Here is a 26,634-nt window from a genome sequence, read left to right as displayed (position 1 = left end):
TGCGTTGCCAGACACCACAGGACACCCTCAGAAGGCCCATGTCCATTCTCTGATGAGTCACCACAAGGGAGACCTACACAATATTAGGAAGGTGGTCATAATGTTATGCCTGATTAGTGTATCTGTAGTACATTTGGACCAGGAGAAATGGTATTATTCAAAACTCTGCATGTTTTTCTGCATATCATCATTAATCTGTCAACAACAACAGGACACAATGGAAGGACTTTGTTACCTGGAGAAGCTGGAGGCCTGCAGCTCTTCATCGAACAGCTCACTGTGGCTGCTCCTTCTGTGATATTTCATTTTGCAATATTCAAGACAAGACTCTACGTTGTCTGTGGCTTTGTCGTGATTAAAGTCAACACGTGCTGCGCCGGCTAAACGGTTTAATGTGAAGCTGCTGCAGTAGGAAAGGTTGGGTTAGCATTAGCAGTCGTGTCACAGGTTAATCTGAACGACTTCCTCCGAGGAGACTCTGTCTGGTCGTTACCGTGCCCCACCCACATATGTTCCTCATAAAAACCTAAACCCCCCCACCACCACCAGTCATTTAGAGCTGACACTCACAACTAACTTAGATTATAATAATTATTATACAGTTTGTCTGGTTTTTAATCCACGTTTGGAACACGGTGCATGGAGCAGAACAAAAAAACACGGGAAAGAAATGGGACTTCTGAAAAACCAAAATGTCCACTGCATCTGTCTGTGTGATGTGTGCCAGAGGGTGTAACTGCTGAGGATGTGACCATCACGGATAATACACAAAGAAACTGACACTCTGAGTTCCAGCCAGTCAGTGTTTGCCTTTGGGACCTTGCTGCAGAATCACTTTTGACGTCTGAAGACTCGCCGTCCAGCAGCGTCCGTCCAAAGTCCAACAGTCTGCATCTAGTCTGAGATTAAACCAGAGATTACAGTCCTGCAGCCAAACTTCCAACAAACAAAGGAAATGGCACATTACACCATCGCTCTCTCTGAAAAAATGTTCTATTGGAGAGAGAGAGAAAAAAAAACCTCCAGTTATTTAACAAATAGAAGTTTATTTGAAGCACCGACAAGGAAAAATGAAGGGCCCTTTTTTCAGGGCTTGCACTCCATATGACAGCAATTTGGGAGTATTGTGTATTTTGGCCCGAGCGTGTGGTCTATGATAGATGACAGGAGAGAAAATCACGAGCCGCTGGCTCGAGCACAGTCGTGCAAATTGCTTTCAGCTGATTGCCGTACTCGCCTTGATATTTATCAAGTGGATTACAGTATGCCTCCTTATTTAGAGGCAGGAAGCAGCTGATCAATTCCACCAGAGGACAGAAGAAAGAGAGCTGATGCCAGGTGAAAGTATAAACCCCTCAGGTGGAGAGTGAGTGCGGTGGAATTAATTAATGCGTCTTGTTTTATCCTCAGCGAATGTAAAATCACTACAAGCAGCAGCTGCCTCTGCACCGACTGATCTTTAGTCCAGAACAACACGTCCTCATAGGTACAATTTCTATATTTGCATTAGCACACACTGTCGTTTAGTTCTGTTTGTGGTCTCTGTTTACTTCCAAATCTCTTTAGAAATAAGATAAAATGAAAATGAAATGCGCGTGCCAGACGATGCTTTGAGAGTAAATACAGTAAAATGGAAAAATTACAGTATACTTTAAATAAAAAGTAAAAGAAATATATAAGCAAAGTATATAAATAATGTGCAAAATGCAAAACCAGTGTGTGATGTAGTACATTGTCTTAGTTGCACCAGTGCAGTATGACGATGCATATGATGTTTAAAATATGTTGAATTTATTAATAGTATCTGTCAGCTGCTCAAAACACGAGATGAAAACTACGCTACGAGATTAATGAGAGTGAATTAAATGAACAACATGAACCATGAGACGAAACCCAATGTGATTTAATATAATTCTGCAAAGCTGAGCAACACAAGATTTTCTTTATGCAAATTCAATCAGAAGAACAGGAATCATAATTACTGAATGAAATGTCTTGATATTGCAGTTTGATTGTGTTTGTTTCCACCTCCACCTCCTCCAGAAGGCTTTCTCTTCAGTGTGGGCCGTAATGAACTGCTAATGCTAATTTGGTAGATTTCAAACAAAAGAAAAACTTGGATTTTATTCATGACGCTTAGTTTAACTCTGAGCAGATATCTCTAAGTTTCAGCTTTATGTTTCCATTTGCAAAAAGCTGAGTGAACTTTAATCTTCAGATTAGAATCTGACCTCCAGCCTCTGTTTATAGATGACCTCTGAGGTGAATCTGACCCCTGACCTCTGAAAATGCTTCTTAGTTTCAGTCACATTTTAGTCATTTTTATCTTTTGTAGTTTTAGTCGACTGCATTTCTGTCAACATTTAATACAACATTAATATCGGCAGCTATTTTATACGTATGTATATTTGTACAGACAAAAGATTAATTCCAGCAACTACATTTATATTTACACTGATTAAATATGTGGCAGTAAAAAGTCATAGAGCAATAACTTCATGTAGAACAAAATATCAACTAGTAAAGTACTACTAGATGAGACTTCTTTAACTTCATAGTACTCAGATGAGACTTTTTTAACTTCATAGTACTCAGATGAGACTTTTTTTAACTTCATAGTACTTAGATGAGACTTCTTTAACTTCATAGTTATCTTTCTGATCGTTATGGAGGCTGCATAAATATCAGGGTGATGATTCTTCCACCTCATTTGTAGCCACAGGGCTTGTAGCAGCTTGCTAGTTTTGCTAGGCTAATGCTAACTGAGATCAGATATGCTAACAGCCCTTATCCAATCACATGACAGGGACGCACACTTAAAAAGAAGAGATCATGTATTTTGAATATCTGATATTTAAATAACGTTCTAGTCTCATCTCGTTAACATTTCCTCATAGTTTTTATCATCAGATTTTAGTTTTAGCTCGTCGACATCTTCATTTACTAACTTAACGCTGGTGCTAAGACAGAAAATATCACAAATACAGAGTATGTATGTATTTCAGTCAAGTACTCTCAGCTCTCCATGTAACAACTAAATTATGGTAATTACACAAGGAAAGGGTCAATTTCATGAGCTGAACATATTTAATTTACTCTTAATCTTCTCCTCTGATCAGGGTCCAGCTCTCTGCCTCGGCTCCAGATACGTTTGAGGACTTGGGTCGGTGTCAGAGATCAGCTACTTACCCAATCAGGTAACCAGCTCCAGAAGGAAAATTACTTCCTTCCGACCACTCGCGCTCACCTGCAGTGACCCCGGAGCAATCAGAGGTGAACGCGGCTCCCTAATCACGAAAAGAAAAGCCCTTCAGGTCAGCCGACCACGGCCCACCCAACCTCCGCCGACGCCACCTCCTCCTGACGGGCCGGCTCTGAGTTCAAGTGTTTAAGCTGTCACATCAAATAGGCTCAGCGCGGAGATTACATGTGCGTGTTTAGTTTGATGCCGAACGCAATATCCTGCTGCTGTGTTGATGTGGCAGCTCCAGGTGTGGAGTTGTGTCAAGCAGAGGTGACCGGTGTCGCTCGTGCACTGATCAATCAGGGGAAGTGTGCAAGGTGGGACAGGAAGCAGAGTGGTGTTTTAAGCAAAGAGCACTGTGAAGGATCTGGAGTTATAGAGGGTTGTGTTTGTTTTCACTATATCGTGCAGGACTGTGTGAAAAAGATGCTTAGAATAAAAACACACCAGTGTTAGTTGCTGGTCACCGTTAAGATCTGGACCCTGCGTATTTAAAAGAATTAAACCGTGGTCCGTGAGCAGGGTAGCTACGTTACAGTGAGGGGTCTCTGGGTTTTTCCACAGTGAACTGTGCCAGGGCTCTGACAGCTGATGAATGACTCCAGATCTCGCTCCTCCCTCTGATCCCGGAGCATTTGCAGCGTGCAGCGCGAAGGCCTGCACGTCCTCACGGGACAATATGTGGACACAGAGACAGACAATGTGCAGTTTAAGAGTGAACGAAGCTCAGCCCACGTCATGCGAGACGATGTCTGGCAGTATGTCGGTGGGTCAAGAGGTCATGATACGTCCAAGAAACGCTAAAGAAAGGCAATTTTTACCTGCAACTCTGCAACTCCAGTTGCCTCTTTTGTGTTTTTCATAATATATCAGCAGGTTTGTGTTTGATTACGTCCATGTCTTCCAGTGAGCTAGCTGCAGCCATTGTCAAGTCTCGTCTTTGAGGTCATGTTTTCTTATATGTTGTCTTCCTGTTTTATTTTGTTGTACTTACCCTCTCCTTTCGTGTCAGGTGTCTTGTCTTCCAGCCCTTGCGTTCTCCCGTTGTTTACACCTGTGTCATTGTCCTTCCCCTATGTATTTAAGTCTTGTCCGTGGTGTCCGTCTTGTTCGTAAGTCTTGCCTTCTTTCTGACCACCCTGTGCAGAATAAACCTAATTTTGTCACTTACCTTTCTGAGTCGTGCTTCTAAGTCCCGCTGCCACAAAATCGTGATAACCATCTGATTTTCAAACACCTCCAAAACAAGTTAGTGGGCAAAGTCACACCTTGCTATGTCCATTTTATTTACAACAGTGCCCAAAAGCTGGACTAGACTCAAGGCTGGGTCTGCAATCGTTCCCTATTTACTATATATTGATCTACATTCATCTGGTAATGGAACAGATGATGGTAAAAATGTCTCCTACAACCTACAAGTCCCTTTAAGGTCACTCAGGTTCTGCAGACCACTGGTCTTCCGGTGGTCCCAAGAACAAGACTGAAGCTCAGGGGTGATCGTTCTTTCTCAGCTGCAGTCCCCACCACTCTGGGACGGCATACACCAATCAGCCACAACATTAAAACCACTGACAGGAGCAGTGGATAACATTTAAACCATCTTGTGACAGTTCAGTGTTCTGCTGGGAAACTTCTGGACCTGGCATTCATTGGTGTGGATGTTACTTAGACATGTAGCACCCACCTAGACCAGACCAGGCACCCCCACCCCATAGCAATGACACTCTCTGACACATTCTGTTGCCAGACACCACAGGACAACCTCACAACTGTTTTTAAGAGACCTACACACTAGTAGGAAGGTAGTCATAATGTTATGCCTGATCGGTGCACTTTGCTGTTGAGTAAAATAATCATTGTTGGTAATGGAGGTAGTAAGAGAGTGGTTAACCAAAAAGCAAACATACAATAAACTAAATGAGCTAACTGAAGCTCCGTAAAGAGCTGCCTCTCACAGAACTAACCATCATTCATTTAATTGTTCATTTAAGCTTCAACATAATTAACTCTGGGACAGTTGGACAGTTGGACCACCAGCTGACTCCTGAGGACGTCTGTCCTTCCTCATAATCAGCTGCTTCTTCCAACAGCTTTAACAAACGATACCTTAAGGACCCACCGCTGTGTGGCTCTGTCAAAAACCCCATCTGAGATAACACATGATGCCCTCGGCCCGTGCGCCCATCGCCCCTCCGTCACTGGGACCGGCCCCTTCCAAGACTGGACAGGAAGTCTGCTAATCTGTAACCTGAACTGGGGGAAGGAAGAAGCCAGGAACCAGCCTTCAGTGCTTTCACCAATCGTATTCATCACCAGCGCGGGACCCGGGCTCATTTAGAGCGGGAGCACGGCTTAACTAAACATCTTCTCCATAAAATAAATGCTTCCAGGTTACTCCCAGTCCAGGTTTCACTCAGAGGAGCATCTGATCTCAATTACCAGGAATGCTTATAGGAAGCGGCGAGCCTCGGCCTGAAAGTCTGCGCCAACAGCGCCATGGCAACCAGCAGCACGTCTACGAGCCCTGCGCAGATAGGACTCCATTACAGGCACTTGTAAGGCTGGAAATGATGATTTGGTAATTAGTTCCTGATGCGCCTTGTTCTTTTTTTTTATATCGATCATGTCTAGGAAACAGAAAGCAACTCAAATACAGTTTCCTGCTTTAGGCCACAACACATGCAGGTTGGTGTATAGACATAGATATAAACTGGTGATGTACGGCTGCACAGATTTCAGAGAGACAGAATATTTCCAAACTCGTCCTGTGAGTGAAACTAACAGAAGATGTCTTGATGTTTGAAGTCTACAGTTCCCAGAAAGTAGGAGAGGGAGGGGTAAAATAATGATGTTTGTTTGTTAGAGACAGAACACGATAGTGGACGAATGTTACACGTCTGCATGTCACAGATATTAGGATCCCTGCTGTACTCAAGGAGGTCATGAAGTTATTTATTGTACAACTGAGCCAGGTGGCCCCCATTGAGGACAGTACCCCCCATTGGGAGGGGGACTACTGTCATGGTCCTGGGTTTCCTGTGCATCCGTTGCCTTGTTTCTTTTGTTCACTCTCATCAGACTCACCTGGGCAGGAAACTGGTGCTAGCACCTGACCCAGCTGCAGCCAATCACCACTCAGCTGTCTTTAAAAGCCTGGACGTGGCTTCCCCCCAGTGCCAGATGATTCTGCATGTTTCGGTTTGTGCCGGCCTTCCTCTTTTGTGGATTTCTCCTGTTGCAAACGTAAAACTCATCTGCTGTGTTTCCTCTTTATTTCTCACCCCTGGAGTTTCCAGCGCCTTTTCTTTACCTTTTGCAATTTTTTGGTTTTTTGATCTTGGGTCTACCTTTCTGCTGAGTTTGTTTAATAAACTCACCTTTGTCAACACATACTGCTTCAGTCTCCTGCTTTTGGGTCCAGGCCATTACACATATTACATAAATAAGTTGGAGAATAACCAGAACGGTACCTGATGTTTTAGATTCATAAATGAAACTGATCCGTCACAGCTACAAGTGTTTAAAAAGATCTCTCAATCTCCGTTTCTATTCACTCCTTCGAGCCTATCCCAGCTGTCATTGGTCTGGAGCTGGGGTCCACCCTGGACAGGTCTCAAGTCTATCACAGGGCTAACACAGAGAGACACTCACACCTACGGCCAATTTAGAATCACCAATGAACCTAACCAGCATGTCTTTGGACGGTGGGAGGAAGCTGGAGAACCTGGAGAGAACCCACGCAGACACAGGGAGAACATGCAAACTCCACACAGAAAGGAACCAGTCGGCCATGATGGATTAGAACCCAGAACCTTCTTGCTGTGAGGCATCAGTGCTAACCACCACACCACTGTTAAGTTTAGTTGAATTTTCTGTCAGATAATCTAATCTAGTTTAACAGAAAAATATTTTTTGTCTTAAAACATAACAATTATGATATAAAAACTATTTTACTGAACCTTTTGAAGGAAAAGTATAACAGATCAGTTTATAAAGCATGTTCTTGAACACCAGGAAGCTACGGACCCTTTAAAAGAATGAGCTAAAGACACTAAAGACAGGCCTTGTACTAAAATAACTAAAGTATCTATCTATCTATCTATCTATCTATCTATCTATCTATCTATCTATCTATCTAATACTTAGGTTTTACAACATGAAAATGACAAACACAACATCTGACTGATAAAACCAGATGTCTAGATTAATAGAGAACAGAATAATAATTTAACACATACAGAGGGACTGATAGCATTTCTGTGTTTGGACAAATTCCATCAGATAAAGTTGGTTTATGCATTAAAAACAATGTGATTGATTCTAATTTCTATATAAGTTTTTATTTCTTTATTCTGTTTTTAACCTGTTCTTAATAAGATCAGTGATGAATGACTCACGTAGACTCACAGCACTCAGTGTCTTCATTGATTCAGCTGCTAAAGCAACGGCTCATATCACAGAGTTATTTTATTTAATGCTTTAACAGTGTTTTAATCTTTTCAAGTTATTTTCACATGTCGTGCATGGAGGGCTGTGCTGAGGTGTTTGTGCTGCTGGTTTTGCAGAAACACTTTAATCCAAGAAGCCAGTCAGAGTTCACGTGATGTTCTAACAGTTTTCCAGCAGGTGGAGATAAAGCTCTTCCTCCAGCTTCAACCTGTTTCTGTTTCCTTTCGCTGTAATCATCTGAATGACACTTAGGAGAAATAATAATATTCACAGGTTGAAAGAACAGTTTGGGAATAAACGTGAACATGGTCTGGAGACTGCAGCGACTAGTTTCAGGTCAAATGATGCAATCTAGAGGATTTTTTGTGGCCATTTCTGTGGTTTTCTCTGAGTTGTTTTAAAGACTGAGTGGAGGAAGTGGAGGAAGACGTGTTGCCGCCCCTTCTCGATAGTTAATGTGTTATAAGTCACTTAGTTATCAGAAGGCCTCAGAGGTGTGATGGGAGGACAGAACCAACACTTTCTCTAACTCTAACTTCATTTAATTAAACATGAAAGGTGAGTCCTGTTTTATTTTATTTATTTTTTTTTTAAATTTTAATTAAATAAAAACACCTGCTTTCTGAGTTTTAATGTTTTATTTTCCTTTATAGAGTTTAACATCTTTGCCGTCTGGCTGTTAATGAACCTGTTGCTGCTGCAGAGCCCACTCTGTTCTGGTGACTCAAGTGTTGGTAAGAGTTTGTTTTTGTGTAGACATTTTATTTTATTATTATAGCCACCATAGCAACACTAAAGCTAAAATGTCTCTCAATCATTTCCTCATATATAACATGTAACATGCTCATTTGTCAACCATTGGTTTGCTTTCTATTTCTGTTTATTGTGCATGCATGATGAGTCTTAAAGAGCCAAGCCTGTAATGCATGCTCACTATTCATACTACAAACTACCTGTTTGATTCCAGCAAACATCCAAAATTAAAGTCAGTAAAGCTAACATGTATTATTGCCTCTAAAACCGTGAACTACTCGCAGACGTCTCCAGCAGCATGTGCAGGGGGAAGTATCGAGATCTCAGCAAGTTCCTCAATTTAACCTCTGTGAGAATTTATATATATATATATATATATATATATATAAAACACGTAATGTAGGTGTAAGCATGTTTGCTAAGTGTCTGAGTGTGCTTTCACATGCACTGAAACAAGGGCCTCTGCACTGAGGCCGTGGCGGACACTCACAGCTCAGACATTGAGAAAAAAAAACAAAAGAGCAAGTGTGACTGTTGCGTTTTGGTTTCTTGTCCAGAACATTTCTCAGAGAGTTTTGCAGAGTCAGCACTAGAAGGAGGCGTGAGCATCAAAAAGCAGCACGTTTATTAACCTCCTGACATTTGTAAATATCTCCCACTCACTGCATGTTACTGAATTAACTCCTTTTGACATCTACAGAGGACATTTAGAGCTTTTCAGTGACACCAAATGTGAAAGGGGTTGGGGCTTTGGTACCTTTAAAACCTTAAAAATAATTTCTATTTTTCAAAAAAGGATAATGCACGTTTACTAAGAATGACAGACAGCATAGGAAGTATAAGCCGGTGGTGTCAAACATACGGCCCGCAGGCAAAAACAGGGTCTAATCTGGGCCTCGGCATGACTCTGCAAAGTTTTTCAAATTTGTTTAACCCCTTAACGCCCGAATTGATTTTTCAATTATATAAAGAAATTAATTATTTGTGTTTTTGTTTACCATTCAGACCGGTCCTACGAGAAACTAGTGCTTGCAAAAGGTTCCTTTTTTTGAATGTGCACAAACCGACATTGGAGTATTACATGCGTTATTTCGGCTGCAGTCTGAGCGGAAACAGTGTGTCGTGAATTCGCGACACTAGGCGTGAAGGGGTTAAAATAAAATTAACTGCTTATTTGTGCAGCAGATGGCCGCAACGTACCGAAATTGCACTTATTTTTCTTAAAATGTGAACATTTTCATAATGTGCTTGTTCTTCTTGGCACAAAAACATCATTATTTATAAGTTATTGTTCAAATAAATAGTGCTAATGAGCAGTAAAATCTACATATACATGACATATACATGGTTTTGGCCTATGTGTAAGTTTAAGCTCTATTTTAAAGTATAACCTTGTGTTGCATGACCTACCCTGGAGTAGAAGCAGTTATTTATTATTTCAGGGCGTTTTTTTTAATTAGAGGTCGTATTTTATTTTATATTCTGCCTGGGTTGTTGTCTTTCCTCAGAGTACGTTTGAATGCATGTGCAGTAATATTAGAGGATTCATTGAGTGGGCTTGGGTGCAGTGGAGCTTAAAGAGCACAGATGTGATAACACCACACAACTGTTACCAAATTCACACAGACGAAGGCTAATTTTGGTAACGCTTCTCTTCTCTTTCTAACTTGGATCTGAATCTGTCTGCAACTACTTTTTGGGATTTCAATTACAATTAAATAATTAAATAAATAAATAGAAACGGTGAACATTCACACTCTCTTCCACACCCTCTAAACCTTCATGCTCCTGCAGGGAGGGCATGCTTATCTGTCGTCTCGTTCACAGCGAACAAGGAAGACAGTGCAGCTGTGCCGCATTATCTCATTGAGCTTCTGCGAGTACGAAGAGGGCACAGGAAGCCGTGTTACTAGACGTGTTAAAGATAAGGGGAGGTGCCGTAGGCGCCAGCTGAATGAAGTCACATTTATATACTGCAGTAAGAGACAGTGTTGTCTGCCAGAAGCTAACTGTATATGTTAATTTAGTTTCTATATGTACACTGAGTGGTGGTGATTCAGCTTCAGCTATTTCTGGTTGCACTTTTGCATTGAGTTAACACAACTGCAGAGCTGCCCTGGTTTAAAACTCGTCAAAGACACGAATAAATAAATAAAACATTTTAAATAAATTGTTTCAATAAGCTTCTGCAATGTCACCAGATTTATTTCCATCCAGTGTTGCATTCATTTTTCACCAAGATCTTGTTTTGATGATGGGAGAGTCTGACCACTGCACAAAGCCTTCTCCAGCACATCCCAAAGATTCTCAATGGGGTTAAGGTCTGGACTCTGTGGTGGCCAATCCATGTGTGAAAATGATGTCTCATGCTCCCTGAACCACTCTTTCACAATCTGAGCCCCATGAATCCTGGCATTGTCATCTTGGAATATGATCCATTGATGGAATAACCTGGTCATTCAGTATATTCAGGTAGTCAGCTGACCTCATTCTTTGGACACATAATGTTGCTGAACCTAGACCTGAGCAACTGCAGCAACCCCAGATCATAGCACTGCCCCCACAGGCTTGTACAGTAGACACGAGGCATGATGGGTGCATCACTTCATCTGCCTCTCTTCTTACCCTGGTGGTTCTCCACTATCCTTCCAGTTTTTAGTAATGCGTTGGACAGTTCTTAACCCAGTTTTAGTAGTTTCTTCAATCTCCTTAGATGTTTTCTCTGCTTGATGCATGCCAATGATTTGACCCTTCTCAAACAGACTAACATCTTTTCCACGACCACAGGATCTGTTTTAAGACATGGTTGCTTAAGAAATGAGAAGCTACTCATTGCATCAGTTGGGGTTAAATAACTTGTTTCCAGCTGAAAGATAATCACCCATGCAGTAATTATCCAATACGAGGCTCTTACCTATTTGCTGAGTTCAATCCAGGTGGAGTTTTTTGGTCAGGCAGTGTAGTAATTGATTTATTTTTCTTTCTTTCTCTTTGACCGCCATCCTAGTCTCCTCAATGCCCATATTCTGACTGTTTTTTCTTATGCCAGAGGTCCAGAATGTTGGCGTTATGACCATAATGATCAACGTAGATTGTTTTCTTCTCTTTGTGTTCTGTTTGCCCGTTTGATATGGGAGTGTTTATGTGGATGTATTTGTGGGCATGACACCTCTTCTTTCTTTCTGTTTCGCAGTGAATCCCTGTTGCTACTACCCTTGTCAGAACTCAGGAGTGTGCGTGCGATTCGGGCTAGACGGCTACAAATGTGACTGCACCCGCACCGGCTTCTACGGAGAAAACTGCACCATCCGTAAGCTCCGGAACATCTACCTGAATTAACCCAAAACCACATCCCTACCCTAACGCTGTGCACTCGCCTCGTTGTAGTTTAATCTGGAGGACTCGTTTATTTACCTGCATCGTTGCCCACTGTTTATAATCTGAAGTGTTATTTGTGTGTAGCTGAGTTCTGGACGAGAGTGCGTCTGCTGCTGAAGCCCGATCCGGCGGTGACTCACTACATCCTCACCCATTTCCAATGGTTCTGGGACCTCGTCAACCACTCCTTCCTGCGAGACACCATCATGAGATTAGTGCTGACGGGTGAGTGAAAACTGTCCAAACCGTCCAGACGAGCTGTTAAATCTGCAGCATCGCCACCGGTCTTCTGTCCTGTTTGGTTTTTATGAGATCTGAAGATATTTGGCTGTTTCAGATAAGGCCGGATGTGGTGATGATTGCTTAACTTTCTGTGAGAAGGATGAGTTTGCATCAAATATAGAGACAAAACATAGACGTATAATGTAAAATAGACATTCCAGCTATTAGTGGAAGGAATCAAAGTTTACAGAGTCTACCACTGCTATAGAAACCATCATCAACATATGGATAAGCAATAAAACAGGACGTTGCATCGTAGACGGGTATCTCATATAGAGAGATGAATGTCATTTCAAACTATTCATAAGGTCTCCTCTCACTCACTGCAGCCACCAGCGCCACATACGTCAAATCCAGCACAAGCATCAATGTCGACCCAATAAAATGATAAAAATATACATAACAGATGTAAATATAATTCATTTTTCTCACCAGAACTTTAGAAACTATTTAGAGTTCTCCTCAGAGCCTGTCAACCAAGGGTAGTGCTCATAGTTGCTGACCTGAAATTTTCCCTGGCTGGGTCAGGCTAGCTAGCTCCAGGGTTGGGCGGCCTTTCCTCACAATATCCAGTTTTTCCTTCAAAGTCCGCCGTGAAGATGTCTTTCTAAGAAGATCTGCAACCAAATCTATAGCCTCTCCTCTTTCACCAACGTGGCTTCAACAAATAGTTATCAAAACGTTAACGTTGTGCAGCTAGCAACAGATGAACATGAACCGCTAGCTTGGTTTAAACAGAGCGGCTCTCTGACCGTACAATCAGAGGACAGTAAAATGCTGACGCTACCGTAAGCCACAGAGAAGGACTAAGAATACCAACTAGAAATGTGATTGGTTAAAGGAACAGCGTCATTACAATGTGTTTCAGTTTTAATTGTGAAGGCTAAGATAGATTTCTTTGACTCCGGCGGCAACACATGATGGCTGAAATATGATTGGATAAAAGCGCTAATGCGAGATTAATGGGAAAATATTAAAATGTAAGTCAGTGATTTTGATAAAGTTTAGACCAGCAGAGAAGGCTTTGCAGGCCCTGACGGCCCACCACCACTGAGTTTCCACCACTAGCCTTGTTTCGATGTAGGCCTTTCAGCAAAGTTACTGTTTCATCACCTTTTGAAGCCTAAAATGCCAAGTGAACACATTTGTAATAAACTACCTGTTGTCGCCTTCTCCAACAGTCAGAAGTGATCTTATCCCAAGCCCTCCAACCTACAACACCAAATATGGTTACCTCAACTGGGAGTCCTACTACAACCTCTCCTACTACACCCGTTTGCTGCCTCCAGTGCCCAATGATTGTCCTTTGCCCATGGGGACCAAAGGTGAGACCAACAAAAATCATAAAAATAGAAAATGACCAATGCAGAAAACTTAACCTGTTAGTTTGTTTTTTTCTTTATCTACAGGTAAACCCGTTCTTCCTGATGTCAAGACGTTGTCTGAGAGGTTTTTCAGGAGACAGAAATTTAGACCGGATCCTCAGGGAACCAATTTGATGTTCGCCTTCATGGCTCAGCACTTCACTCACCAGTTCTTTAAGACAAACCATAAAGTCAAAGGGGGCTTCACCAAGGCTTTAGGACACGGGGTGAGAAACAATCACAGTTAAACAATAAAGCCAGTTTAAGTCCGGCTGCAGCTTGTACGTCGGTTTGTTGATTGTGGATGTTTTTTAAATTTGCCAGGTGGATGCAGGTCACATCTATGGAGACAACCTGGAGAGACAGCATCAACTTCGCCTCCATAAAGACGGGTACCTGAAATATCAGGTCTGTACTAAACTGGACATTTTGGACCACATTTAACTGTACCATACGTCTGTAGAGCATTAGCATGAATTAGGAGACAACAGCTAGTGAGCTTAGCTTAGCATGAAGAAAAATGTGCACACTGCATCTGATCTATTTAACCACAACAAAATCCGTAATGTAAAAACTATATTCTGCTAGGTCTAGATTAAGTTAGGGGGCATCATTCTTGGCAAAGCTTGCATCCTCTGCATTGTAATGCAAAAAGCAGCTAATTAGCTTAGCATAGCACCTAGACTGTAAACAGCTACCCTGTCATCAAACAGAGTTTTTATTTCAATCACCTCAAAAGCTCAGAGATCAGCAAACACATCTCATTGATTTAAGTCATGCAATAAGGTGTGAGGTCGATCTGCAAGGCTAACATTCATCTAGCTAGGTAGAGCCAACATGCACGTAGCTTAGCTAGCCAGCTAAAAAATGTAACGCTCAGTTTAGTTAACCTTACATGCACGGATTTAAGAAGTATATGCTAAGCTGTAGAGATGCTTGTTAGCCTAACCCCTCTTGTCTTTACTGTATGTCAAGCTAAGCTAAGCTAAGCTAACTGGCTGTAAGGAATCAGTTAATCTTTGAAATATTATAGTGGAAGGATACAGCATAATAATGTCATGTTTGGATATAATTAAAATATAATTAAATTAAAATAATATTTAATTAATTAATCTATTGACAGTCGCTCTGTTCCTTTAGCAGCTCGTTATCTCACCTTTGACATCCTTCGTGTGGCGATAAAGGGTTCACCAGTTCTTTCAAGTCCTCTTCATCTAAAGATCATACCGCTTGAAGATGTTGTTATATTTTGCTATATTTAAAGCGTCTCTCAAACAGGCATTGAACACGTTTGTCGGGGACCATTTTACATCTCTGAGTTTCAGTGGCGGGCCGTGCATTTTCCACCTAGGCCTTCAAAGACGTCCAGTCTTATTTAAAACACCTCTTGATACGATCGTTATGATGCCACTGCTATAGAAACCATCAACAACATACAGATATGCAATAAAACAGGATGTTGCAGCCACCAGCGCCAGATACGTCAACTCCAGCAAAAGCTTCAATGTCGACCCAATAAAATGACAGAAATATACATAACAGATGTAAATATAATTCATTTTTCTTACCAGAACTTCAGAAACTATTTAGAGTTCTCCTCAGAGCCTGTCAACCAAGGGTAGCGCTCATAGTCGCTGACCTGAAAGTTTCCCTGGTTGGGTCAGGCTAGCTAGCGCCAGGGTTGGGCGGCCTTTCCTCACAATATCCAGCTTTTCCTTCAAAGTCCACCATGAAAATGTCTTTCTAAGAAGATCTAGTCTACTGTATGTCAAGCTAAGCTAAGTTAAGCTAACTGGTCGTTGGTGCGGTGCTGAATCAGTTAATCTTTGAAATATTATTTATTTTAGAAAGTGAAAGGATGCAGCATAATAATGTCATGTTTGGATATAGTTTGGGGAATTGCGCTTAAAATAATAACTCATAAAGATCTATGTCCTGTGCATCTGGAGGCCATTGGCCTTAAATAAGTTTCACTTCTTGACAGTCACTCTGTTCATTTAGCGGCTCATTATCTGGTCTGATCTTTGACATGCTTCATGTGGTGATAAAGGGTTCAAGAGTTCTTTCAATTCCTCTTCATCTAAAGATCACACCTCTTGAAGATGTTGTCATAGTCACCTATCAGTTTTACTCATCGTTTTAGACTGCACCGAGGATTTATTACTTTTATTAAAGTATAGCCAACAAAATGGAATGTCACACTTTCTTAAAAAGGTCAAAACTCATCTAATACTGTCTTCCACAGCTGATAAACGGTGAGATGTACCCCCCTACGGTGGCAGAAGTGCCTGTGCACATGGTCTACCCTGAGGGCGTCCCCGCCGAGCAGCGTCTGGCCATCGGTCAGGAGGTGTACGGCATCCTGCCGGGCCTCACCATGTACGCCACCATATGGCTGAGGGAGCACAACCGAGTCTGTGACGTCCTGAAGGCAGAACATCCCACCTGGGATGACGAGCAGCTCTTCCAGACCACCAGGCTTATTATTATCGGTGTGTAAATGTCACCATGTAGTACTGGAGAATGTTGGAAGGATTGGAGGACATGCAGAATCTCACATTATCACATGTTTAATGACTTTCTGAGGGTTGACATAGAGCATACAGACATCCTTGTAGCCTTGACTCATCAGAGAATGGACATGGACGTTCTGAGGGTGTCCTGTCTGACAACAGAATGTTGTTAGTTGGGGGGGGGGGGGGGGGGCTTTTGAGGGGAGGGGCCTCTGTGGATCATCCCACAGATTCTTGATTAGTTTGGGATCTAGTGAATTTGGAGGCCAGGTCAACACCTTGTTTCAGCAGAACAATATTCATCCAAAAAGAATTTGTGCACACATCTTGTTCTGTTAATTATGCTGCAAAACAGCTGCAGCCATCACTGCAATCCCCAAACTGCCTGTCATGTGCAGAGGCGGACAAAATAAAAGGAACACTTTGCACCGATCCATTTCTAGAACTCACAGAGTTAAACAGTGATTTCTAGAAGCTCGTAATCCTTCCTGTTTGAAGACCAACGAGGTGGTGACTCAGCTCTGTAGTGTGTAACTGCATTACATTCATGGTGTACCCATTGGCACTGGAAGATGTTTGTCTGGAGGCTGCAGCCCCACCTGCTGGCCAGACTGAAACACAATCAAATCATTCAAACAAAATCATGTAAAAAAGCTCCTGTCAAAGTAATTCTGGATGCATTAACCAGTTCCAGTTGTTTGATATAAACATGAACCTGCAGGATATTTTTTTCTTCCAGTGCACATACTTGTGATATATGATCTGTTTAAGAGACTAGAATTGATACCCATTGTTATCATGTTTGCCCTCAGGCGAGATTATCAATATTATAATAGAAGAGTACGTGCAGCACCTGAGCGGCTACCTGCTGGACCTCAAGTTCGACCCCTCCCTGCTCTTCGAAGAGCGCTTCCAGTACAGCAATCGCATCGCCCTGGAGTTCTGCCAGCTCTACCACTGGCACCCGCTGATGCCCGACAGTTTCCTCATCGACGGAGATGAAATCCCCTACTCTCAGTTCTACTACAACACCTCCGTCCTCACGCATTATGGCGTGGAGAAGCTGGTGGACGCCTTCTCTCGACAGCCTGCTGGACAGGTAACGTATTAACTGTACATGAATAAATTGTTCCTGAACTCTGATAAAATGACAGATCTTATGCATTTTAACTAAATATGATGAAGAAGCAGATGGTTCCTGCTGCAGGGGCCTGTAGGGGTCCCTGCAGGTGGAATGATTCTGTGTTGTGCTAAACATCAGAGGTGCACAGTCCAGTACAGAGTGGTGACGGGACAGTCCCAACACATCAGACAGGGAGTTCCCCGATCATATAAACTGAGTCCTGACTAATAGATATTCAGAGAACCAGGAGACCATAGACGCACATCCATCCCCACTCCACCACCCACACTGTAAAACATTTCAGCCCCATTAAGTTATTGTGCATGTTTTTCTTCTCTTTAACTCCAATACTTATGGCAAGTTTTTGATACTGAACTCAATTTAATACGTTTTCTGAACTTAAACTTAAAGTAATCCATGGTCCTGACTTCTTGTCTGTGTTTTGCATGAGTTTTGAGTTGAAAAAAGTGATATTAGGTGATATGATATGAATACTGGGAAATACAGACATTCTTTAACTAGAAAGAACTATATATAGAACTATATTAAAAAAATATAAAATTATAAAATGGAGATACCTTTGACACAAGGATCTACAAAAGAAGTTTCGACCAGGAATAAATTCCAAAGTGTCTGTTTTTGGTGGATCAGGTTTGAATTTCCTCCTCTCTAAATAACTAAAAAGTTTAACTTCTACCACGATGTGAGATAAATCTGTCTGAAGTTTACATAAACTTTAAAACTTAGTCGTCAAGATGAGAAATCTAAGTAGAAAGAAAAAAATTAAAATGGCAGCTGATATGAATTTAGTTCAGTTGATCTTAACTTGGAAGTTAGAGTTAATTTGGAGTTAATTTGATAAGATGAAATTAGTTTTCTTCAATGGATAATGTGTTTTAACTCATAGAATTAAGTTAAAACATTAAATGATCATTAGCTATAACTTTTTGAGTTGAACCAGAGGTTTTCTTCAAGTGTTAAATTTATTCAGGTTTTTAAGGCAGCAGGTCAACTTTGGTTTCTAAGTTTTACTGACTTGAAATGTTTTACAGTGCATCTCGTCTTTGCCGACCAACAGCAGCACATAATCTTCACAGCACATCCTCCTCTCTCCTTATAGTGTGGATACTACATGCATCACGCCGACAGCTCATAATGACTGAAGGCTTGAAGGAGGTGAATTATATGAGTGCACTGTAAAACATTTCAAGTCAGTAAAAGTTTCTGCCTTACAAATGTGAGTGAACTCAACCTGAAGAAAACCTCTGGTTTTACTCAGAAAGCTCAGTTATTATTAAGCTCAGAATTCCTACCAGCTGCCATTTTAAGTTGAGAGCACTAATGTTTTAGTTTCTGCTTAGATTTCTCATCTTCACGACTAACGGCAAGTTTTAAAGTTTAGCATTTATTTTATTTAGGCCGTTTAGAGAGGACGAAATTTAAATGCTTCTAGGATCCACCCATCTATTAAGGTACTGTGGGATATAGACACCGTAACCTACGTACGTAGGGCTTGTGCCCTCGTCAGTCTGGCTCACTCTCTAACAGCTCCACCCAAACACCAGTCTGTGTCTTTTTTGCCAGTCGGGTTCATTTTTGTTTCTACTTCCTGCTTCACTTTCAACAACGGCGACTGAAGACGAGCCGTACAAATGTTTGTATCTCTGAACCTCCTCAGTTAACCTTTCCTCCATGTGTTCCATCTTTATTGATCCAAAACAATCAGAAAATCGCGGAGATGGAGAAGCAGCTGGAAATACTAAAGAGGAAACACGCTACTACCAAGTATTCATATCATATCACCCTTCCTCCTCCTTCTCCTCCTCCTCCATCACATTTTTCAACTCAAAACTCAAAGACATGAGTTACTTCTGTTAATAACTTAATGGGCTGTAATGTTGTGTGATGCATGCGTGACATTAAGACACGATATGTGGCGGGGAATGTAACAGAGGAAGTAGTTTTTTTTTCTTCATTATCAGCTTCTATCTTTTAATATTTTTTGACTTCCTCACCGCTGACCTGCTCCAGGCCCTGCATGCAAATATTTCTCATAAAACGTCATCCAGAAAGTATAATAAAAAGGGGAATGTAGCAGCTATAGCATGGAGACAACACACTTCTCTTTTGCTTGAGCATTAACTGGTTAATGAAAAATAAAACCACCATGACAGGGCGTCTCATGCAGACCACAGAGATGTGCAGCATGCGACTAAACACAACCTCCAAACCGCGACGCTTGTCAATCTATCACATTAAAGGGGACTTCCCTTCACAGTTACTTCCTGAAATTCAAATAATATTCTCAAACATATTATCTTTCAGCAGCATTTGCACACGTTGTTGCTCTCTGTGTCTTTTAATTGCTAATCAAGGATAAATAAAGTGTTTAAGTTAAATTTAAATTATGTGCATGCAAAGTGCTGTGGCTGCAGAGAATTAAGATGCTATCTGTATCTGTATCTTTGCAGATAGGAGGAGGTCGCAACTCTCACGAAGTGGTACTTAAAGTGGCAGAAATGGTCATCACAGAGTCCAGAGCTGCACGTGTGCAGCCGTTCAATGAATACAGGAAGAGGTTTAAGCTGAAGCCGTACACGTCGTTTTATGAATTCACAGGTGAGGAGGTCAGAGTGGAAGAAATGCGTATTCTCTTTATGCACGGGTCATATTTCCGTTCATATCCGCCCCAAATGTTCCTTGAGAAGTCTTCATTTATCGAGCTAACATACTTTTTTCCTCTTCTTCGACCAGACGACGTAGAAATGGCCAGAGGCTTAGAGGAGCTGTACGGGGACATAGACGCTCTGGAGTTTTACCCCGGCATGATGCTGGAGAAGACTCGTCCTAACAGCATATTCGGCGAGAGCATGGTGGAGATCGGCGCTCCCTTCTCCCTGAAGGGGCTCCTGGGAAACCCCATCTGCTCCCCCGTGTACTGGAAGCCCAGCACCTTCGGAGGAGAGACCGGCTTCAACATCGTCAAGACGTCCACGCTGAAGAAGCTGGTGTGTCTGAACACCAGGTGGTGTCCGTACGTGGACTTTCACGTGCCAAGAAACGAGGAGGAGGAGGAACCGAGGAAACCCTCCACCGAGCTTTAATGAGTGGTCATCCATGATACCGTCGGGTTTATGCCAGGGCTACCTCCTAAAAACACAGCTGACAAACCATTTCACCTGAACATTCCTCTGAGCTGATTATTTTTCAGTAGCTTGCAATGTATTTTCTTTGTTTTATTATTTTATTAATGTCTCTTTTCGTCAAAGAGAAGTTTTAACTTCATCATGGGTAAAGTTTATTTAAAGCTTCTTGAGCGTGACCCCCCATAACGCCAGTCATGGAAGGGAACGAGTTCATGGTATTTTAATTTATCAATAGTCTTAAATGTAAGAGACGCGTTGTGATTTAATTCAATCTTTATTCGTCTGTCTCAAAGGAAACGTGTGATTCAACGCAGAAAGATGTGCTAATAAACCGTTTTGAAGGAATGAGTCATTGCTTCTGATTCCAGTTATTAGTCAGTAGTGTGATAAGTATACGCAGAATACAGATTCCTAGAAGTGTGTGTGACCTCTTCAACATGACATTACATTAAAGATGTGTCATTTAATGTCATCATGTGGTCCTCTGTGCTCTATATCTATATTCAAAACTCTACCCAGCAACTTATTACAGTTACATTCATTTAATTTATTTTTACTGACTTCCTCCATACTCAGACGGCGGCCGCTCTGTTCACGCCGTCTGGCTGATAGGATGCAGGGACAAGGTAAGCGTAGATTTTCTTGTGAGAAAGGAGTTCACACTCTGCTGTGTTTTTTTGTTTTTTTTTTAATGTGCAAATTTAGCGGTGGCAAATCTATAACTTTATTAGCAAATAAAACCGCTCATTGCAGCATGCAGCAATGACTTAAAGTTATATGGCCCAACACATTTACTAAAGTACTTTATTTGTGCACAATTAATACTCATTTATCTGGCAGCTCTAGATGCAAAGTTTTACGACACTACAAAACTTGTGAGGTGTGAGGCATCAGTGCTAACGACCACTACTTAATTTTCATTAATATACTGCCTGGCCAAAAAAAAAGTCACCACCTGGATTTAACTAAGCAAATAGGTAGGAGCCTCCTATTGGATAATTACTGCATGGGTGATTATCTTTCAGCTGACAACAAGTTATTTAACCCCAACTGATGCAATGAGTAGCTTCTCATTTCTTCAACAACCATGTCTAAAGACACATCCTGTGGTCGTGGAAAAGATGTTAGTCTGTTTGAGAAGGGTCAAATCATTGGCATGCATCAAGCAGAGAAAACATCTAAGGAGATTGAAGAAACTACTAAAACAGGGTTAAGAACTGTCCAACGCATTATTAAAAACTGGAAGGAGAGTGGAGAACCATTGTCTTCCAGGAAGAAATGTGGTCGTAAAAAAATCTTGACTTTAAATGTTTGGTGAAATTAAATGGAAGAAAAACAACAGTAGAACTCAGGGCTATGTTTAATAGTGAAAGTAAGAACATTTCTACACATACAATGTGAAGGGAACTCAAGGGATTGGGACTGAACAGCTGTGTAGTCTTAAGAAAAAGACTTCAGTTTGCTAAGGAGCATAAAGATTGGACTCTGGAGCAATGGAAGAAGGTCATGTGGTCTGATGAGTCCAGATTTACCCTGTTCCAGAGTGATGGGGGCATCAGGGTAAGAAGAGAGGCAGATGAAGTGATGCACCCATCATGCCTAGTGTCTACTGTACAAGCCTGTGGGGGCAGTGCTATGATCTGGGGTTGCTGCAGTTGCTCAGGTCTAGGTTCAGCAACATTATGTGTCCAAAGAATGATGTCAGCTGACTACCTGAATATACTGAATGACCAGGTTATTCCATCAATGGATTTTTTCTTCCCTGATGTTCACGGGCATATTCCAAGATGACAATGTCAGGATTCATGGGGCTCAGATTGTGAAAGGGTGGTTCAGGGAGCATGAGACATCATTTTCACACATGGATTGGCCAGACCTTAACCCCATTGAGAATCTTTGGAATGTGCTGGAGAAGGCTTTGTGCAGTGGTCAGACTCTCCCACCATCAATACAAGATCTTGGTGAAAAATGAATGCAACACTGGATGGAAATAAATTTGGTGACATTGCAGAAGCTTATGGAAACAATGCCACAGAGAATGTGTGCTGTAATCAAAACTAAAGGTGGTCCAACGAAATATTAGAGTGTGGGAGGGATAATTTATTGAATGGTTCCTCTCTGAGTTAAGACTTGCAGATAGTCACTCGTCTTCTCGTCCAGCTTCCTCTTCGCTGCTGGATGGCGCCAAAACCAACCGTTTTATTTTGAGGTCTGGAGCGCATGGTAACAGAGAAGCAGGAAGTAACATATTACTCTGGGTGTAGTGAAAGTTTATTGACAGACCAATTATCTTCCTTTGGTTTTTAAAAAAAGGTGTATAACAGTCAAGTACCTTGACATAAATAGATGACAGAAAAATTGCAAAGTAAAATGATTCCTTGGCTGTTTCACTAAATAAGACACTCATTTGAGTCCGTTTACATGAACTAACCTATAACCAGTTACATAATATGAACCGTTGTGGTGACTACAGAGTAATAATATTCACACTACATACATACATACATACATATTCTCCTCCATGTTTCAATAATAAAAGAAGGAATTAAAATAACAGAAAGCTAGATTACACATGATAAAAGCTGCAGTAGTCTGGTAGTTATTCATGTAACCAGTACAGGAAAGTGCTGTGCTAAAGCTATGAAATACACAGTAAGAAAACAAAAGACAGTTAATGCAGAATGTTTACACGTTTTAAACTTACTTTGGGGAGATATTCTTAAAATTTATTGCCAAGAGTTGGATTGTGCGCAGTTTCTCACCCCAGTGTAGAGCAAACAAGCAAGCTGGAGGGAAGTAAATAAACTCTAACTCCCTATGAAACAACAAATTTATGTTTTTTACATTTATTATGCATGTTACAATTCAACAAAGATGGCACCACTATTGTGACAAATAGTGACTTTAAGCGGAGCTGGGAGCCATGTTTTATGTCTTTTAAAGCCACCTTCCAGACTTTATGCTAAGCTAATTGGCAGTAATTCCATTGTAACCCTTAAAAGAAAAATATCTTTCTTTTTGTGTTAAATGCTAAAATATATGTCGATGACTGAAGCGTGTATACAGCACACTCATGTTTCTTATTCAAAAGTTATTTGGAGACACTAAATAAATCTTTCAAGCTAACCCTAATCTGTCTCTCGACTGTTAATATAATTAGATATAATTAGCAGCAAAACATCAGCTCAAAATGTAGGCAAAAAAAAAAAATAATCAAATTCAACAAAGGACTTGTTTTAACATCACCTTATCACTTTTTGTGTGAATAATTTGATTTAGACACATTTACAATCTGCGATAGGTTATAAAACTATGGAAGCCTATTTCAGCCACTTGGGAAAAAAATTAGTCACATGGCATGTCATATTAACGAGAAAGCCTCTCATGATTATGAGGTTTAAAGTCATAATTGTGAGATAGTAAATCATAACCTTGAGATTAAAAATCATAATTGTGAGAATAAAAGTCATAATTATGAGATTAAAAGTCCTAACTGTGAGAATAAAAGTCATAATTATGAGATTAGAAATCATAATTATGAGGTTAAGAGTCATAACTATTAGATTAAAAGTCATAATTATGAGATTAAAAATCATAATTATGAGACTCTTTCTCATTGTTATGACATACCAAGTGATTTTTTTTCAAGTGGTAGAAATATAAAACTGAAGCTAAGGAGGAATTAAATTCTGTTTCACTGTGATTTCTTCACAGATGTCTCTTGGCAAGAAATCAGCACGTACTTCCCAAAATATTGAACCTGCTCACTCATGTCGTACTAGTTTAGGAGGCACATGTTTCTCATCATGACATCCTCATGATGACCACGTCTCTCTGCAGCTACTTAAACTGATGAAACCTTCCAGTGGTTTGCTCATTCTCCTGGTTGTTAACTAGCGGCGGACTGAACAGAGGCGCAGTCACTGAGGTGGAGTTTGAGGCCGAGCTGATATGAGTGCTGGTGCCTACAGCCATGGAAGCCGTGGACGCCGGGTAGAAGTGGACATCGACAGCGACAGTGGTGAGGCCCAGAGAGACGTGGTGGGACAGCAGCAGCGGGGGGTTGCCATGGGAGATGCTGAGGCTGTGGTGGATGGGCGCTGAACATGGCTCGCCGCTCTGTAGGGTTAACGAGGAGCGCAGCCCTTCCTCGCGCCTGGATGGTGGAGACGGGGACGGGGAACAGGAGGGTACGGATGATGGAGGAGGCAAGGCGTCCTGGCATGGGCTGTGGTTGTCTCCTCTGTTGCTGGTCCAGTCCTCAGCGCACTGCAGCTGAATGCTGGGCTGGGACAAGCTGCAGACCTTCTCCTCCTCCTCCAGAGAGGGGTCAATCTGAAACAGGAGTGGAAAGTATTATTTAAAATGTTGTCCCAATCAAAACTTGACTTCTTGGCCATATTAACCTCCAGAAGTGAGTATGCCATGCTGGTAGGAGGTGTCTATTACATTCAAAGTGAAGCTGAATGGGATAAATGTGGCTATTAGGTATCTTTTGACCTACTGGATCCCCAACGTCACCAAAGACTCATGATGTAGGACTACAAATACATGAAGTTATTATAACTTAAAGTTCAGGAACAGGACCACACCCCATTTCCTTACCTATAAACATGTGTCCAAACCCTCTCCTTCCCTGTTTGTCTCAACCTGGTACAAGGAGCCAAAGCTACCTGAGATGTGCCCCCACCCCGAGTCTCACTCCCTTCATTTACCATCATCCCTCATGTCTCCTCTTCAGCCTCTCTTAACCATCCTAGGTCCTACCTAACTGAGAGAAGTATTTGTGTCCGTGTTAGGGCCGCTGAGTCCCTCTCAGGTCGGGAGTGCCCCAAGGCTCTATACTTGGCCCTCTTATATTATATATATTATATATATTATATATCCTCTTGGATAAATTTTTCCGGAAACATGGCATTGTATTTTTACGCTGATGACAGTCAAAATAACAAGCTATATTTATGACTTATGACAATTTCTTGAGACAAGAAATTAGTCTGGAACCCAATGTCCACCGCCCACAAAATTTTGCAGAAAGTTTGGTCTGGAGTTTCTCGGTTGGGAACTGATTCTGTTTGAGCAAAAATCTCAGTCAAATCGTTTGGGCACTGGTGTTTTAAGTGGTGATTGTTGATTATGTACCTGGCAGGGGCAAGGCATTTCTTTAAATTAGGTGTTGATTGCCCAATTGGTTTCCACCTGTGAAGTCTGGTTGGTGCAGCTGATTTGTTGATTTAAACCCAGACGGACCAATCATTGCCCAGGGTCCTCATGAAAAGGAGGATTCTCTCGCTGCTGCTTACTCTGTGATCCTGCCTTGTGTTCTCTGTTAATGTTCGTAGAGATGTGAAATAAATCCTTGACTCTCAACTTCCTCGTTTGTCATGTGTTTGTCCCTAAATTCCTCTAGAGGGACATTGACTTCCTCATACAATTTTTTTGTGCTTTAAGACCTTTGTGTCGACGATGGCCTCGGGATACATCTCCACAGTGACCGAGTGGTCGTCCACAGCCTGTTGCGTGTCCTCTTGAAGCTCTTCAAACGTGGGCTCCATCTGCACCGTGACCAGGCTGGGTCCTGAGGGCCGGGCCCGGGTGTCCGACGTGTTGGGGCTCTGCTCAATCACCGCCATGCAGTCATCGTCCTCAAAAGCTCTGGACCAAACACACACAACACAGCGCTCTGGTTTAAGATGTGAAAAGGTCGATTATTGGAAGGTCTCAGACATTTTATTTATTTTTTGATATGAGTGTATGTACTTGTTTTCATAGGTTCGTCCTGCAGCTCGACGTTCATTGTGTCGTACAGGGACACCCAAGTTCCTCTGAGCTGTCACGGAAGTATATTTAGATTATTTGCTGATTTAAAACTCAGTAGCTCCAAAGCTCATTCATTTACAAAATGTAAAACAAAGTAAAGGGGTAGATACACCAATCAGCCACAACATTATGACCACTGACAGGAGAAGTAAATAACATCAACCATCTTGTGACTTTTTGGACCTGGCATTCATTGGTGTGGATGTTACTTAGACATGTAGCACCCACCTAGACCAGACCAGGCACCCCCACCCCATAGCAATGACACTCCTTGATGGCAGCAGCCATCCCCAGCAGGATGCAGCCTGACACAGACACACACACAAAAACACTTTAGAAACAACTAAAAGAAAAACATGAAGAACAGCACAAGGTGTTGACCTGGCCTCCAAATTCACTAGATCCCAAACTGATCAAGTATCTGTGGGATGATCCACAGAGGCCCCTCCCCTCAAAGGCCCCCCACTAACATTCTGTTACCAGACAACACAGGACACCCTCAGAAGGCGCATGTCCATTCTCTGATGAGTCACCACAAGGGACACAATATTAGGAAGGTGGT

The 26,634-nt window shown here is 41.7% G+C and overlaps 1 protein-coding gene across 1 annotated transcript; it reads left to right on the top strand.

The window, feature by feature from the left end:
* The first annotated feature begins 7,599 nt into the window (after positions 1-7,599).
* Positions 7,600-20,746, top strand: ptgs1 (prostaglandin-endoperoxide synthase 1). Its single transcript, XM_084552295.1, has 11 exons — positions 7,600-8,251; positions 8,347-8,427; positions 11,640-11,756; positions 11,909-12,049; positions 13,288-13,431; positions 13,516-13,697; positions 13,795-13,878; positions 15,716-15,962; positions 16,796-17,082; positions 19,578-19,725; positions 19,861-20,746. The coding sequence occupies exons 1-11, from the start codon at positions 8,245-8,247 to the stop codon at positions 20,208-20,210; spliced, it is 1,788 nt and encodes a 595-aa protein (XP_084408421.1). The 5' UTR covers positions 7,600-8,244; the 3' UTR covers positions 20,211-20,746.
* The last annotated feature ends 5,888 nt before the right edge of the window (positions 20,747-26,634 follow it).

This window comes from Chelon labrosus, assembly GCF_963514085.1.
Source record: "Chelon labrosus genome assembly, chromosome: 9".
NCBI classification, from domain to species: domain Eukaryota; kingdom Metazoa; phylum Chordata; class Actinopteri; order Mugiliformes; family Mugilidae; genus Chelon; species Chelon labrosus.
The sequence above is the reverse complement of the archived record's forward strand: the minus strand, read 5'-3'. Positions and strand labels throughout refer to the sequence as shown.

Coding starts and splice junctions, on each gene's coding strand:
- ptgs1 (XM_084552295.1), top strand. Junction 13,432..13,515: donor TTTGCCCATGGGGACCAAAG/GTGAGACCAACA, acceptor CTTTATCTACAG/GTAAACCCGTTCTTCCTGAT. Junction 19,726..19,860: donor GTCGTTTTATGAATTCACAG/GTGAGGAGGTCA, acceptor TTCTTCGACCAG/ACGACGTAGAAATGGCCAGA.